The sequence below is a fragment of the Manis javanica genome, chromosome 4 (genome assembly GCF_040802235.1).
Source record: "Manis javanica isolate MJ-LG chromosome 4, MJ_LKY, whole genome shotgun sequence".
Classification (NCBI taxonomy): domain Eukaryota; kingdom Metazoa; phylum Chordata; class Mammalia; order Pholidota; family Manidae; genus Manis; species Manis javanica.
This window is the reverse complement of record NC_133159.1, coordinates 127,530,692-127,547,514: the sequence shown is the minus strand read 5'-3', so window position 1 is coordinate 127,547,514 and position 16,823 is coordinate 127,530,692. Positions and strand designations below refer to the sequence as shown.

Genomic DNA, 16,823 nt, shown 5'->3' with positions numbered 1-16,823 from the left:
GTGCCGGTCTCAGGCACCCGCCCACCGGTCCCGCAGGGAAAAATGGGGGATATTCTTTGTCCTCAGGCGCCGGTCCCAGGCACCCGCTCACCAGTCCCGCCACCCTGCCTCCCTAGCACTGGGGTCCCCGTCCCTTCAAGGCTTCCAAAAAGCGCTCGCCAAAAAGAGAAAAAAAAAAAAAAAAAAAAAAGGGGAAAAACGCGCGACCTCCTCCGTCCTCAGGCACCGGTCTCAGGCACCCCCCCGCCGGTCCCGCAGGGAGAAATGCGGGGTGTTCTTTGTCCTCCAGCGCTGTTCCCAGGCACCTGCTCACCGGTCCCGCCACCCTACCTCCCCAGCAACGGGGGCCCGTCCCTCTAAGGCTTCCAAAAGGCGCTCGCCAAAAAAAAAAAAACCGCTCCGGTTTCTCTCCACCCGCCGGGAGCCGGGGGGAGGGGCGCTCGGGTCCCGCCGGGCCGGGGCTTGTATCTTACCCCCTTCGCAAGGCGCTGGTTCCTTGCAGGTGTGGATGTGGTCTGGATGTTGTCCTGTGTCCTGTGGTCTCTATTTTAGGAAGATTTTTCTTTGTTATATTTTCATAGCTCTATGTGTTTTTGGGAGGAGATTTCCACTGCTCAACTCACACCGACATCCTGGCTCCGCCCCCCCTGCATTAAATATTTTATGCAACTCCCTTCTGGCCTGTAAGGTTTCTTTTCAGAAGTCTGATGATAGCCTGATGGGTTTTTCCTTTGTATGTTATCTTTTTTCTCTCTCTGGCTGCTTTTAATACTCTGTCCTTATCCTTGATCTTTGCCATTTTAATTATTATTTGTCTTGGTGTTGTTTTCCTTGGGTTCCTTGTGTTAGGATATCTGTGCACTGCTATGGCCTGAGAGACTATCTCCTTCCCCAGATTTGGGAAGTTTTCAGCAATTACCTCCTCAAAGACACTTTCTATCCCTTTTTCTCTCTCTTTTTCTTCTGGTACTCCTATATGTGAATATTGTTCTGTTTGGATTGTTTGCACAGTTCTCTCAATATTCTTTCATTCTTAGAGATCCTTTTTTATCTCTGTGCCTCAGCTTCTTTGTGTACCTGTTCTCTAATTTCTGTTTCATTTACTGACTCCTCTACACCATCTAATCTGCTTTAAAATCCTTCCATTGTATGTTTCGCTTTGGATACTATATTTTTTCAAAATTTCTATCACATTCTTGAATTCCTCACTGAGTTCTTGAATATTTTTCTGTAGCTCCATGAGCATGTTTATGATTCTTATTTTGAAATCTCTTTCAGGAAGATTGGTGCATTCAGTTTCACTTGGCCCTATTTCTGGTGTTTGTGGGATTTTTGGTTTGAACCAGGGTCCTTTGATGTTTCATATTGTTATGTGGCACCCTCTAGTGCCCAGAAGCTCTACTCTCTGGAGATGCTCAGCCCCTGGAGCAATGGTGGCGGTCGCAGGCAAACAGTGCTGGTGCCTGCCTGGAGAAAAGACCTCTTTCCTGCTTCCCCACTGTAGTGCCTGCCTCCACTGTCAGGGCCAGTGGGCCGAGTGTGCAGGGAGGAGCCTCTATGCTAGGCACTTGTAGCTACCATTGGCAGGGCCACCCTCTGGCTGGCCTAGTGCAATGGCAGGGGCAGCTGGTTTGCTAGCTGATGCCAGCCAGGAGGAAAGAGCAGCAGGCTGCCTATCATGGTGAGAGTCCTCATAGCTGAATTTCCAGCCATGGGGATGGAGCGCCTGAAGCTCCTGAAAGTTCCAAACCTCCTGGGCTAAGTGTGCCAGGATGATTTTGTCCACCTGTCCTGTCTCCTGAGCAGCAAGCTCTGTGCAATCCTTACCCCTTTTGCAGCCCTCTCACTGTTAGGAAGTCTCTCAGACTGCCCACCTTTCTTTTGTCCCAGAGTGGATGGTTGTGGGTGCCTGTTCTCCACAAGTGGCTGGAATCACAGTCTCTCCAAGTATTCCACCTGTCTTAGTTTTCCAATCCCACTAATCTCCAGAGCACCATGTAGTGTAGGTTTGTGCTCCCAGAGCAGATCTCCAGGGATGGGTGTTCAGCAGTCCCAGGACTCTCCCCGCTCCATTTCTCTTCCCCCACCAGTGACTGGTGTGGGGGAAGGGCTTGGGTCCCACCGGATCAGGGCTTTGGTACTTTACCCTTTTCTGGTGAGGTCTGCTCTGTTCCCCAGGTGTAGACAGTCCGCTACAGCCTTCTTTTCTGTTGCTCTTTCAGGATTAGTTTTTCAGTGTATTTTCATATTATATGTGGTTTTGGAGGAGGTTTCTGTCTCACCTCTTACACCACCATCTTTAAGCCTATCTTCCCATATATTTTTTAATATATTGTAATCTATGTTTAAAAGTTTTTTGCATTAATGTTATCACACTATTAATGTTATAATACAATCTACTTTTTGATTAACTTTATACCAAGGACATTGTCTATACATTATGTATATATAGAGACATATGTCTCACTCTTTGCAATGACTGCATGGTATTCCATTACATGGCTGAGCTACAATTTGTTTAGCTAACTCTATGTCAGTGCATTTTATTTATCTTTAAATTTTAAACTTGTTTTTGAAAAATTAAAGCTATACCTACCTTTCCATGGTTAATAAAGAACTATGAAGAGTTCTACTCTCAGGAGGTACTTGGAATCCTTTTTTATAGCTTTATTGAGATATATTTTACATACCATGAAATACCCTTAAGGTATACAGTTAAGTGGTTTTTAGTATAGTGATTAGTTGACTGGGGTTTTGGGCTTTTTTTTCCCAGAATCCTTCCTTAAGGAAATGTTGTGTTGTGCCACCATCACTACAATCAATTTTAGAACATATTCAACACCCCAAAAGAACTGTCATGCCCATTAGCAGTCACTCCCCATTCCTGTTCCATCACTACACATCCCAGCCCCAGGCAACCCTAATCTACTTTATGTCTCTGTAGATTTGCCTGCTCTTGACATTTCACCTTAATGGAATCACACAATATGTGGCCTTCTGTGGCTTCTTTCACTTAGCATAATGTTTTCAAAGTTTATCCATATTGTGGCATTTATCAGTAGTTCATACTTTTTTATTGTCAAATAATATTCTACTGTATGAATATACCACATTTTCTCTATCTATCAGTTGTTGGATTTTGGATTCTTTTCTACTTGTTGATTATTTTTAGTGATGCTGCTGTGGAGTAAGTGGATGTTCCTATCTCCAGGATCCTCACCTGGCCCTAAACTACTTGATGATGCAATTGGCCTACTGCTAGGCTAATGCTCCCACACCCATAGGCAAGGAGCTATTATCGACTAAGTCACTATATAAAGAGCTCCGCCCAGTGCTCCAGACAGAGGCAGAGACGGAAGTGGATTACAGACCTGCAGACTGCTGGATGCAGACATGATTCTACTGCTTGATTTACCACCATGAGAATAAAGCTGGATAAACCCTTTTACCCCAAGAATGTTCCATTGTCATTTCCTGATCTCACTGAATCCACAGTGAACTTGTCCAAAGCAGAAACTCTAGTACATTCATGTACTAAATTTTGTGCAGATGAATGTTTTCATTTTTCTTAGATATAAAGTACTGGGTTTTAAGAGCCTTTTTCCAGTTCACCTAGTTTTCATAACTTTTTAAGTGATATGCCTCCCCCTTTTTTCCACTTTAGATGGTATCTATCAATTTCATACTAAGAAAAAAGAATTTATGGCTCTTACACTACCTACTGCCCCCACCCCCGCCCATTTCTACTGATCTTGGTTATACCTTGATTTTAGACCACCTGTGTATTATATTCCACATGTAGAAAATTTGGGAAATACAAAGGTGGCATGTTTTTACATTAACAAGGTTTGGAACATTTCCCCAGCATTTTTGGTGTTATTATCCAAACACCATTCACCTTAGGACTTAGTGTATGTCTGCACCCAGACAGAAGGAAGTGGAACCTAAAGCAGTGCTTCTCAATGTGTGGTTCCCAGACCAGCAGCAGCAGCAGCATACTTGGGACTTTTTAGAAAAGTAAATTCTCAGGCCTTACCCCAGAGCTGCTGAATCAGAAGCTCTGGGAACAGGTCCTAGCTGTCTGTTCAACATGCCCTCCAAGTGAGTCCGATATACATTCAAATTTGAGAACACTGTCTTATGTATCCTTTTTATTTCATTTTATTCTGGAATATTCCCCAAGGTAATTTTTACACAAGATGAATGGGTAGTAAACTTTTATGCCTCAAATATCTGAAAATGCTTTTATTTTCATATCTGACTTGATTGATGGGCTCACTGGTTTCTAGCCTCATGATCAAAGTTCCTTGAAAACTTTTTAAGTCTCACCCCTTTTTATCGTCTAATATCCAGTGTGATTGAGGAGATGTCTGGGGGGTGGTGTCAATGTAATTCTTTCATTTCTTTGTAAGTCACCTGTTTTTTTTTTTATAGAACCACTAAAAGAGCAGCTTCTTATTTTGAAAGCCTTCCTTGCCCTGACTTTTCTGTCTGCCTCGTTTTGGCAGTGTGGTGGTGTGGAGCATAGCCAAGAGAGAAGCCATCTGCAGCAGTCCTGCCGCGGGCCACAATGTCGGAAACGCCACAACAGTGAACTTCTCGAGGTGCCGGGACGAGATGTTTGTTACTGCTAGCAAGTATGTGTCTGCAGTCAGGGTTTTCAGAACTCACAAGCCACTATATTTGCTTGTGCAGAAACCACGGTCATTCCAATTTGGGGGCACGTGTTTTTAGTCCTAGAGAAATATATACCTTACATTATAATTTGCATGATTTTGTAGTCTTTACAGATCCTTTCAACTGCAAGTCTCTTAAATATGGTTATTTGAAAATTCTATGCTTCCTGCTGAAAAGGTGCTGTTTATTTGCTAAATTCATTTCAGGTTCTTATCTGTTTGTTACTGATAACACATAGCCTGCAATCCATGCTCATCAAGTAATTTGCACAGCTGCACAGGTTCACTTACTGAATGATGTTTCTTACCACCTGTTCTTGATTTAGGTCTCATGAAATGATAGGTCAAAGATGAACTGTGACAGGAAGTTTCAGATGTTTGACTATTAGCCTTATGAGATAATTTCCAGTAGAGTCAGCTTTAACCAGCTAATGGGGCCCAAGCTGAAGGTCTGAACAGAGGCCAGCATCTAACAGAAGAAATTAATTTACAGATTCACCAATCAGAGCCCTGTTTGGAGTTTGAAGGGAAAGTTAAGCCTGTTCAAAATCATCCTCTTTTATATCATATACCAGTTCAAAAGTAAAAAATCTGTGTATGTAGGGTTGAGATATATGCTGGCGGGACTGGCCTTTTCACCCCATCTGTGTGTCCTGTCTGTGAAAGGCATGCATTGGTGGCCACTTTTCCAGCCAGAATAAAGAATTTGTGCTGCTCTATATCTGTACTGTTTCCTGTCCCCACCTTATGATATGCAGCATATATTTGTTCTGTGGCTAATTGAGGAAGGATTTCTCCAGAGGCCATGAAACTACCTGGCTATCATGAAAGCCAGTTAGGGAGCAGATGCTATTAGGCCAGTACTCTGATCCTAAAGCAGCTGACTATGTCCTACCCTGTTGGGAGGCCACTGGTGACCAGGAAATTCTTAAGCTCTTTCAAGGTTCAGCTGCTTTCAGCTGCAGAGCAGTTTCACCAGGCCTTTGTTTTATGGGGGTCTATCCACTCCTCAGCAGCTGCTTAAGCAGTAGGCATCAGTGCATTCTGATAGCCATGGACAAGATTTCTCCACGTGTCAAAACTTGAATTTAAGTTAAAAAAATTGTTTTAGGACAATCTCTATACTATACTGATAACTGAGAAAATGTAAGCACCATTACTTAACATTTCTGGTATGGTGCCCACATGCCCTGGTTGACCATATGGCCCCAATTTCAGGGATCCCATTATGTTGTGTCCCCCATGAGATAACCTGCAAATTCCAGTATCTTAGCAGCCAAATGACGTCTGCCAGAAAGGACATGGAATAGTTGACTTTTTTGGAAAGTACTCAAAGTAAGTATGTATATAAGATATATGTGTGCATTTAGATAAAGAATTCAAAATACTTATTGAGCATATACCTTGAGTATAACTCTGGAGGCTAAAAAAAAGAAAAAAAGGAAAACTGAACTTAATTGATACATTGTTTAATTAGCCTTTTCTGCCTTAGGATATTAGCTGAAGTCTTTGTGATATTGACTGTGACATTTTTATACAATTATTAATTCAGATTAACTCAACATACCATGATTAAGTACCAATTATATACCAAGTCTTGTGTTAGGTGCTGATTTTGACTCTTAGTTGCTTAGTTTCATTTATCCTTGCTTGAATGAAGTGCTTCCCTTTTAAAAATGTCCTCACAACTCAATACCTTGAAAGCAACATACTTCATGAACCTGGGTTTGTTTTTCATTTGTTTATTTGTTTATATTTATGTTGGTTCGTTTTACAGTAGAGAGTCTTCACTTTAAAGTGAGAGAAAGGTAGGTGTGAATCCCTGCCGTGCTGTGTATAGGCTCTGTGTTTTCTCATTTGGAGACTGGGGATCCATAAAATCTGTCCTATCCAGTGGTTGTGAGGACCAAGTGGAACATTGTAGGCAGAGCCCTAGGCCATCACAAACCCTCAAAAATACCTAGTTCTGTTCAGCTTGTTCTTCAAGAGAATACAGAAAACAGAGAAGAGAGGAAGCAGCTATTCAGTGGATATCCATTTGACTGTGAGTTTTTCTGCAGTGGAACAATTCAAGTATGGAACTGGATCTCCCAAATAGGAAAATCTGGCCAAATGAGTGCCAAATAGGACAGACAAAAAGAATTGTCATGAGTATTACAGTAAGTATTACTTTAAGTGTTATTGTAAGTAACTATATTAGTACAAGGTCCTAACATAACTGACCAAGGCATGTGTGTGTATGTGCGTACATACACGTGTATATGTGCCTTGGGCAGGGAGTAGGGAGGTGAGGTCTGGACATGTGGGATGTTAATTGAGAGGCACAAGTGAGGGAGAGTCTTACTTCCAGGACTCCCTTCAGAAGTTAGAAAGGAGCTGCCCAGACACAGCCCTGGGACTGTCTTCTTTTACTGGAACTGGACTGTCATTAGACACTGGGAACCTGCCTCACCTAGAGGGAAGCAGTGTAGCCAGTGGGTACTCAGAGGCCACAGCACATCCCTATGCCACTTAGGTTATTTCTGCCACTGGAAATTAAGTGTCTAAAATAAACTCATTGTTGAAATGCAGCCTCTTGTGTAAAGAGGAATTCGTCATGTGTTTTTAATGTGGACTCATACATTCATAAATATAACTCCATTTTCCATTGACTTGTTCCTTCTGTTTAATGCATAATCATTTTATGAATATAGACTTTGGAAAATGAGATAAAGCAAATGCATAATGTCTCTGGAAGAGCACACCTTCATCTGGAGCACACCCTTTGGAGGTGTCTCAGGAATTGAACTGGCAGGGTATGCATACACATCAGACACAAATAGGTGTCAAGTGAAATGCACAGGCTAGTAGGAGTCCAATATTTCCTCCAGGTCTGAGTCTAGCCCTGATTCTGCTCCCTCAGAGTTCTTCTTACCAATCTTTGAGTCTGAGGAAGTGAAAGTAGCCATGAGCACCTTTGTAGGTCTTCATGGGGCTTCAGAGAAAGTTCTTCCCATCCCTGATCAGGGGCTCATGGCATCACTGGGGAAACCCAGTCTTCAGGTTGCTTTATTCTCTCTGATCTCCAGATGGCCAGTGATGACAGTTTTTTCTACATTGGCACCACAACTGGAGATATTCTGAAAATGAACCCAAGGAATAAACTGCTGGTAGACACTGGGCCTGCGAAGCACAAATTCAGTCTGGTGAGTAGACAACATCACATCAAATTCTGCTCTGGCCTGTTGTTATCTAGTGATTTCTTGCCTCCGTTGGTAGCACAGACTTACATTAAGAAAAAGTTCATGGTGTATCCAAAGCCCAAAACCACCAGGGGCATTGACTGGTTCCCTAAGCCCTTGTCTCTTGTTATATTCAGGGCAGAGGTATTCCTAAGGTGTCCTCAGTTAGGGAATCAGAACTACACCTTTTCCCACATCTGCAAAGCATAGGCCTGTGGCTTTGTGATTTGTACCTACATTGGGTCCAGCATTTGGGCAGGCTTGTTGCCACGTGTACGAGGACTGTGATCTTGATCTGCAAGACTGTCTATATGTATATATACATTTTTTTCTAATCTTAGATTAGAAATAACTATATCTTATGTTTTAGCCTCAACCACTGTTATATCATGAATAAGACCTAAACATTTTCAATTGTTTCTATTTGCAGAATTCCTAATGATTCTAGTTAAAAGTCCAATAAAAGACTGACATTTATACCAAAATAAAAAAGCCTATGATCCAAGGGTGAGTTTCCTGAATAAGTGCTTCTATTTTTAGTACCTCCAGAGAATTACAAGGGTTGGTTCTACTAAACTTTGAATCTGAAAGCTGTGCTAGGGTCTGCACCTGCCTCTCTCAGTTATGGTAATAGAACAGATGGTTCCAACTAAGCTTAGATACTTTCCTACTTAGAAGATATTCCCAAGAAACTGAAATATTGCACCGTGTTCCTGGGAAGATATCAGAGTTTTCTTAATCACACAACCATTTAATAGTCAAGATTTATGGAGATGCCTAAGAGTGGGAGAAAGCTACAGTAGAAGTAGAGAAGAGTTCAGAAATAATCCTACAGGAGATCAAGGTATAGAGTAGTTCACTGTTTTTCAAATTATTTTTAGAAAAGAGTTTCTAATACATTAAACAGATCAGTTTACAGGAGGGCAAGGCTTAGAGCCCAGCCACTTCCCACTCCTGAGACACCTCCAAAGGGTTCTGTAAAAACACTTCGTGAAAAATACTGATCCAGCTCTTTTTGCCTCCCCAGCACTTGGTATCTAAGTGCCTTTCCAAAGAAGATGCCGGCTCTCTCAGTGTTCCTCAAACTTTGGTACTTAAATGCCATCCTTGGTGGCACTATGGATGATTTAATTCCTAACCACTCCGGTCTGATGGTAAATTCTACAAAGTAATGGTTCCAAAATGCATTTTCTTCACGTGGAAAGAAAATAATTCTTATGGGATGAATAGATAGGAGGCATCATTGAAGACATTTGGTTGGAATATCATGTCCTTTTGGGCAGTTACCCATTTTGAAACTCTACTTAAATGTTTGCTCTATGGTTAGAGAGGTAAAGAATAGGAATGGTGTCTAATGGACCTATTAGGCATACAGCACTAGAATGAAGATGATAATGATGCTTAAAAACAGTACATGGTCAACAAATGTCCAGACATGGAGTGAAGCACCATTATCTCATTTGATCCTCACCACAATCTGATGAGATAGGTATCATTTCACCCCTGCTTTACGGATGAAGAAAGTGAACCACATACCATTTGAGATCTCATGGCCGGCAAGTAGTAGAGCTGAGATGTGAACCCAGGCCAACTGGTTCCAGGACTTGTACACTGAACAATATCATTTATAGTTTCAAAATGGTGTATTTGGGAATTACACACAGGTGACTTTGAGGCTCCATTGAACTCTTTATCCCTGCTTCCCCAAACCTCTGAACAAATGCTAATAAGAATATTCAGTCCAGAGATGATTCCTCGCTGACCAGGCATTCATCCCCTCATCTTGCTGCGGCACTTTTAGAATTGGGTGTGGGGTCAGGAGCAGGAAGCACATAATTCTGGTTCATACCTTTATATTCTTGAGTCTTGGCTTCTCTTTTTAAACATCATGAAATGCCCTTTGAACCAGAACAGGTAAAATATAATTTAATGTAACTCGAAAGGATGTAATACTTGTTTCATAATATCAAGTGTCATTAAGACACAAACCTATAAAGTCATTAGCTATATTATTATTGAAAGTTTTAAAAGAAAATGTTGGTCATGCACAGTTTAAAATTAGAACTTCAGAGTAGGTGCTATAAAATGGCCATCGTACATCTGCAAACTTTGAAGATGACTTTGAATTTGAACATTTCCTGTTATGGTGAGATTATGTACTGCATGCTTCAGTTCAGGAAATAGAGTCACCAGCAATATGGAGTCTGTCATGCTTTCTTTGGATGTCGAATACAGTCTCTTTGCTCTAGAAGAATTAAGTTCTGGTGCAAACAGTGGCAGCTAAGGAACTAATGGTGTGGCTGTGCTTACCTATGCCTTTTGCTCTAACTTTCTTTGAGTGGGTACAAAGTGCTAATTCTTAATACTGTCAAAGCACACAGGTGGTTCCAAAGGGAGGAAGTTTGGGAAGCCTGTTTGCTCCCTGCAGGCCCAGGAGGGCTACTTCCAGTTGGTACCGAGCCCTTTTGGCTGGCCCCACGGTGCACCCCAGGTGGTACCACCAGGAGCTTCACCCAAGAAATGTGTGGCTTCATTACATGTCCCCGCCAGGCCCATTGTGTCAAGTTTGCATTGATTCCTAAGGAGGAAACCCTTTGTGCTTTTTCTCAATGTTGTTTCTCCCCACAGGGAGTGTCAGCTATCAAGTGCCTGAAGATGGGGGGTTTGTTAGTGGGTTCTGGAGCCGGACTGCTGGTCTTCTGTAAAAGTCCCACCTACAAACCCATCAAGTAAGTTCCAGGCTCCACAGGGGGTGGGATGGGGAGAGAGACTCAGCAGAGGGAGGTTTGCTTAAACTCAGCAACTAAGCTATACTGGCAAAGTGGTATTTGGTTAAAGAATTCCTCTTACTGTTAAAATTAGTAGTTGGAATCACAACGGATGGTGGTTTCTTTGCCGATGAGAAGACAATGGCTTATGCTGAATCCAACCAAAGTAGCCCACTATTGCCTAGGGATATACTGCCCTTCTAATAAGTATGTAAATTATTATTTAGCTAATACATTGAGCAGTGACAGAAAAAATATGCTGTTATAAATGTATCCAACAAATAACGTCAAATTTCAGACTTTCAAAATTTTTTTATTCAATGAAATTTATTCTGCAATGGGTACCTATTACATAGGTAGATAGCAGTCACTATGCTAGTAGCCAATACATTTGATTACAAATTTTAATACAAATAGCCAACATTACCAGCTATTTCTATGTACCAGATACTATGCTATGTACTTTTCCTGGCTTATCTAATTAAAATAAAATGAAATAAAGCTTTATACATTGTTATTAACAAGTATTTATTGAGTACCTCCATCCAAACAAATGTACTAATGCTATTAAAACATAAAATAAGATATGGTCTTTGCCTTCCCAGAACCTAGTCTGGGTTGGAGATAAAAGTCACATGAAAAAGTCACTATAATACAAGATAATATAGAAACACAAATCTCATGATCCAGATAAAGTGAAATATATCATGGATGTTGTAGAGAAGATCAGAGAAGGGAGTGATCTTGTTGGATAGCGAGGTCAGGAAATATATTTCAAGGAGGTACAGAGGCAAAGTTGAACTTAGCTTCGACAAAGCCAGATTCCCCTAGATACGCTCCATGTGGCCTCTGCCAGCTCGAAGGAGGCCCGGGGTACCTGTGGTTATCTTGCAGAAAAAAGCGGATGTGGTGTATGGGCTGTTTTCCTTCAGATCTGTATGGAGCACTCACTAGGTATGGAGGGCTCTTCTGGGAATGTGTGGGGTATGCCAATGGCTAAAGCAAACAAAAATGAAGAAAAACCCCCTGCCCTCATGGAGCTTACATTCTAGCAAGAGGGAAAAGACCGTAGAATAAACCAAATAAACAAGCAGTGCATAGTATTAAAGGGTGACAAGTACAGTGGAGACAAGTGGAGCAGGATGTAGGGAGACGGGAGGTCCAAGTTTGAAGTGGGGGACAGGGGACAGGCTGCAATTTTAAATTCAGTGCTCAGGATAGGCCTTACTGAGAATATATTTGGACCAGTTTTGTGTTTGTATGAAGGGAATAGGAGAGAGAGGCAACTTAAGAACAATGTTAGGTAGTCTGTGAATAGGTGAGGTAAGTATAAAAAATTAACCACCCCCCCAAAAAAATAAAAAAGTTAACCCCCTAATTTTTTAATTCCTTGTTTCTAATACACAAAAATTCCCACTGGAATGAAGATAATTAGATTCAAAGCAGTTATTACAAGATATCTAATATATGTTCCAAACTAACCTTCTGTGACAGCATAGGCTCAAATTGGATGGAGAGATTTCTGCCTCTTTGGGTTTTAATAGACTGAGGATGCAGCTCACATGAGGTCATGGAGACGAGAAAGGGAAGTAGAAAGAGAAAACAGACCACCAGATCCCTGACTTTACCCCTAGAGTCCTGGGCTTTATCTTGTCTTCTAGAGAGGCCAGATGCCAATAGCCAGTATTTCCTGACAGCGCTCTATGGCCGCATGTACATTACCTCCATGATCTCCAGTCTTCACTACGACTCTGTAGAGGAGGAGTTATTCTGTAGTTGAATAAACTGAGGTCCAGAGATTTTTGGCAGCTTTTCTAGAGTCACAGAGCTCTAGTTAGTGAGGAAGCTGGGATATGACTTGGGGGTCCATCCTTTCTTCATTAACTGTTCTGTGTCCCACCAACAAATTTGTCTTTGTGAAATACTGCATTTCCCATGCTGGCTCCTTGAACTAGAATCCCCACTGAATTCTTATTGTCGAACTAACTTAGTTCCAGAGCAAGGATGGGTCTCTAGGGTCACATTAATTTTTACATTCTTATTAAAAAAGTTCATATTCATTAACCATTTGGCAAGCAGAGGGATCTGGAATGTGGAAGATAAAATAATCTTTGAAAACTTCAGTGAGTCTAGCCACTATTAGCACTTTGTTGTTTCTTCTTAACTGTGTTATTCATATAAATGTTAAAATAATTGTACTTATTTTGTGTATAAAACTTTATATTCTACTTTTTTTACTTGATGTAAACATCATAAACATTTTCTATATCACTACATAACCTTTTTTTGTTATTGTGGTAAAATATGCATGTACTCCATAATCCCTTAATCATGGTTTCAAAGAACATTTAACTATTTCATTACAATTGTATGTTTAGGTTGTTTCCAACTTTTTAGCCTTTTAAAATACAATTATAATAACATCCTTTAACATAAGGGTTTTCCCCCCAATTTTTGGATTATTTCCCAGAAATGGAATTAATCACGTATTTAATTGCATGGTCATTTGTGTCCATGAATATTTTTTCTATGCAAATCCCACCTGTGCTGCATAACCTATTTCATACTATATCTCACAGATGAAGCAGTGTAAACTGCTGGCCTCTTCCTCTACTGACCATGTGTACCCAAAATTGTGTATAAACTCCTGCCTTTCCAATTGTGTCACCTCCTTGAAGGATGTCCCAGGTCACATGCCTGATTTATGTCCTCCGTCATACTTTAGATGGCTAATAAATACTCATCGACTTAATGAGTCTACTTCACCTCTTTGCTTTTCTTCAAAGGAAAATCCAGTTACAAGGTGCCATCACCTCTATCACTCTTCGAGGGGAAGGACACCAGTTTTTCATAGGAACAGAAGAATCACAGATTTATCGTGTCAACTTCAGAGATTTCAAAGAGACTCTCAGTGCAACTTGTCACTTTGAAGCTGTCCGGGACATTGTCTTTCCATTGTAAGTAGAAGAAAATATTTTTGCCCCTAAAAACAATAAAAAATGAAAATCTGATGCAGTGTGCAAGGAAACTTCATTTTGTTAATGTATTTTCAATATCTATTAGGATAATTATGGTTTTTCTCCTTAAATTTTCTATTAGAGTCAATTAATTTAATATTTGTTATTTAATATCATCATAATATATAACACATATTTGATTATCATTGTTGTTTAATTTTTATTAACAAAGATTATTTCCATTGCCTTCACCATGCAGATACATTAGTTTTCACAATTCAAATTTGGGCTTCTTTGGAATGTTGGGTTTTCTAACAAATCCATCATGGAAAATTTAAATAGATGGCAAAACATTTCTGTTGTCCCACTGCTGTCTGGAAAAAGCTTACTGGCACCTTTTTTCAAACTTATTTCAAACCCTTTATTTATGTCTCTTGGGTCTTTCAGGTATGGGATTCTTAATGGTAGTGGGTAAAAGAGGTCTTCTGGATCTAGTTGCTGTAATTTTTAGTCAGTCCCACAGCAAACAACTGAAACAAACAACCACCAGCAGTTTTGATATCAAAAAGAGCTTCAGTCATAGTTTGCCACTCTCTGATATTGAAACACATTATAAAACTCAAAATCGTTTTTCTATAGGTAGAAAGACTCCTTTGAAAACTCCATCTTTAAGATCATGAAATGTATTTTCAGTTCCCTGAGTCATGATTAGATTCTTGTAAATATTTCTAATAGTGAAAATGGCTGGTGGTGAAATCTTTTTTGAAAATCGGTCATTTCCTTTCTGTCTTATTTTTTTCCTCTTTTTCTAAGGAGCTTGGTGGAATCAATCTGTAAAATTGTTTGATCCTGGTGCCTGTTATGAGTAGACTTTTAACTATCTTTTCAATTCTTCAATAGTCATTGAGTTATTCAGGTTTTGTAACTCTTCTTTTTCTTTCCTTTTTTTTTTTTGAAAACAGCTTTATTGTAATATAATCTAGATACCATAAAGTTCACCCATTTAGAGTATACAATCGACTGTTTCTTGGCATATTTACAGAGTTGTGTAATCTAATCAGCACAGTCTAATTTTAGGGCATCTTACTACCCTAAATGAAACCTACTAACAGTCACTACCCCTTCCCTGCTTGTATTCTCCTCCTTCTTTCTACACTACTGAGTTGTGGAGAACCCTGGGCTAAGAGGAAGAACATGGAGTAGATGAGTATCATGTACAAAACTGTATCCTTCCTTTACTTCTAATTTAGCGGTGTTAATGTACTTTGTTTTCAACTGCTATTACATTGTGTACCAAAGCATTCATAAATTGGAAAAAATATGTATGAACAGATGCAGCTTCTGCAATATTCTGCTATCATTTGCCTATTTACCAATTGCATATAAGCTAATATTTATTACAGAACATCCATTGTAGCAAAAGAAACTGAACATCTTTTTCCATGTTATTTTCAACCTATTAGCAATGCTTAGTTTTAGATAAGTCTTGGTCTTTTAAATAGAATCTAACCCATTCATACTTATTACTATCTAATAAGCTTATATATGTTTCCTATTTAATATGTTTCTTTTTTCATTTTTCCTTTTCTTATCTTTTAATGCAGTGATCATCTTTTTTTTGATCCAGTCTTTCCTTTCTCTAATGCCCATGATTTGGAATCTCTTCACTTTATTTTTATTCATTTGGTGATTGACCCTGAATTTTAATATCATACTTAGACATTTTTCTAGCAAAGACTACAGTTAACCAACATTTGTATCAGATTTTCCAAAGCAGCAAGAGTCTCAGTATATTTCACTTCCCTCTTTACTTTCTCTCATCATCTCCCATGCTAACATTATTTGGAATTATAGATCCAGATTATATTATTATTGTTTTTTTACAATTAATTACTATGACTTCTGTTTTTTGCTTTTATCACTGTTTTTTTTTTCTCACACATCTCCCTCTTCTTTTTTTTTTTTTTTTCATTTGTTTGTTTGGTGATTCTTTCATAATCTCTGTATAGGAAATGTAGTCCTTACTTGAATGTATCTTTGTTTTATTCTCAGACTTGAGTGATAATTTGGCTAGGTTAAAAAGAATTTTAATGAACTTTGTACTGAAATATAGTGTACATGCCAAAAGTACATAAATCACAAGGAAACCACCTCAATGAAATATCACACTTATACGACTATCACCCTGGTCAAGCAATAGAATATTTCCATCACCCAAAAACACCCCTCCCAATCACTACCCTCATCCTCTTTCTTAAAGATAATCATTATCCAGACTTCTAGCCCCATGGATTAATTTTACCTGCTTTAGAAACGTTATGTAAATGGAATAATTCAAATGTACTTTGAAGGTAATTTCTTTTTCTCTATGGAAGGTTTTAATGTTAATATCATACAGATTTTCCTATCCTTAAGGATTTTTTTGTTTACTTGTTTTATTAGTTGCTGAGACAAATGTGTTTAAGTCTCAAGTAATGAATGTAGATTTCTCCCTTTATTTCTGTCAGTTTTTGCTACCTACATTCTTAAAGCTCTGTTATTAGGTGAAGATACATAGATATGTATACATATATGATGGTTTTTATATCTTCCAGATGGTATTGACATTTTTTAATCTCTGTTAAGTATTCCTCTTTGTCTCTAGTAATTCTCTCTGATTTGAAATATGTTTTGTATGCTAGTAATATATTCATTCTAGCTTTCTTACTCTTTGAATGATATTACTTTTAAAATATCTTTTCATTTTCAATATATATTTTTAATATTTGGATCTTCATATTTCAAGGACATCCCTTGAAATATCACATAATTAGTCTTACTTTTTCTATCCAGTCTAATAATCTACTTTTTATTTGAAATGTTTAGTCCATTTATATTTAATGTAATTTTTGATATGGTTGTATTAAATCTTCCATTTTGTTATTTGCCACCTTTTGTCTCATCTATTCTTTGTTCTTTTATTACTTCTTTCCTGCCACTTTTGTTTTAATCAGAAAAATTATTTTAGCATTCGATTTAAAGTCTTCTACTGACTTAATTGCTATCTTGGCTTTCTAGCTATACATCTTTGCATTAATTTTTTTAGTGGTTGCTCTAAGGATGACAACATCTATCTTTAACCTATCACAGTCTGCTTAGAGTTAATGTTGGAACTACTTCAAGTAAAATACAATATAGGAACTTTGCAACAATATATTTCCC

General features: G+C 39.1%; 1 protein-coding gene across 1 annotated transcript in view; it reads left to right on the top strand.

The window, feature by feature from the left end:
- Window positions 1-16,823, top strand: part of LOC140848608 (cilia- and flagella-associated protein 52-like) — a 44,925-nt gene that overhangs the window by 10,759 nt on the left and 17,343 nt on the right. The window contains 6 exon segments of the mRNA XM_073232874.1: window positions 4,509-4,637; window positions 6,737-6,753; window positions 6,756-6,835; window positions 7,745-7,861; window positions 10,526-10,626; window positions 13,452-13,622. Of these exon segments, the coding sequence (XP_073088975.1) occupies window positions 4,509-4,637; window positions 6,737-6,753; window positions 6,756-6,835; window positions 7,745-7,861; window positions 10,526-10,626; window positions 13,452-13,622 (615 nt within the window).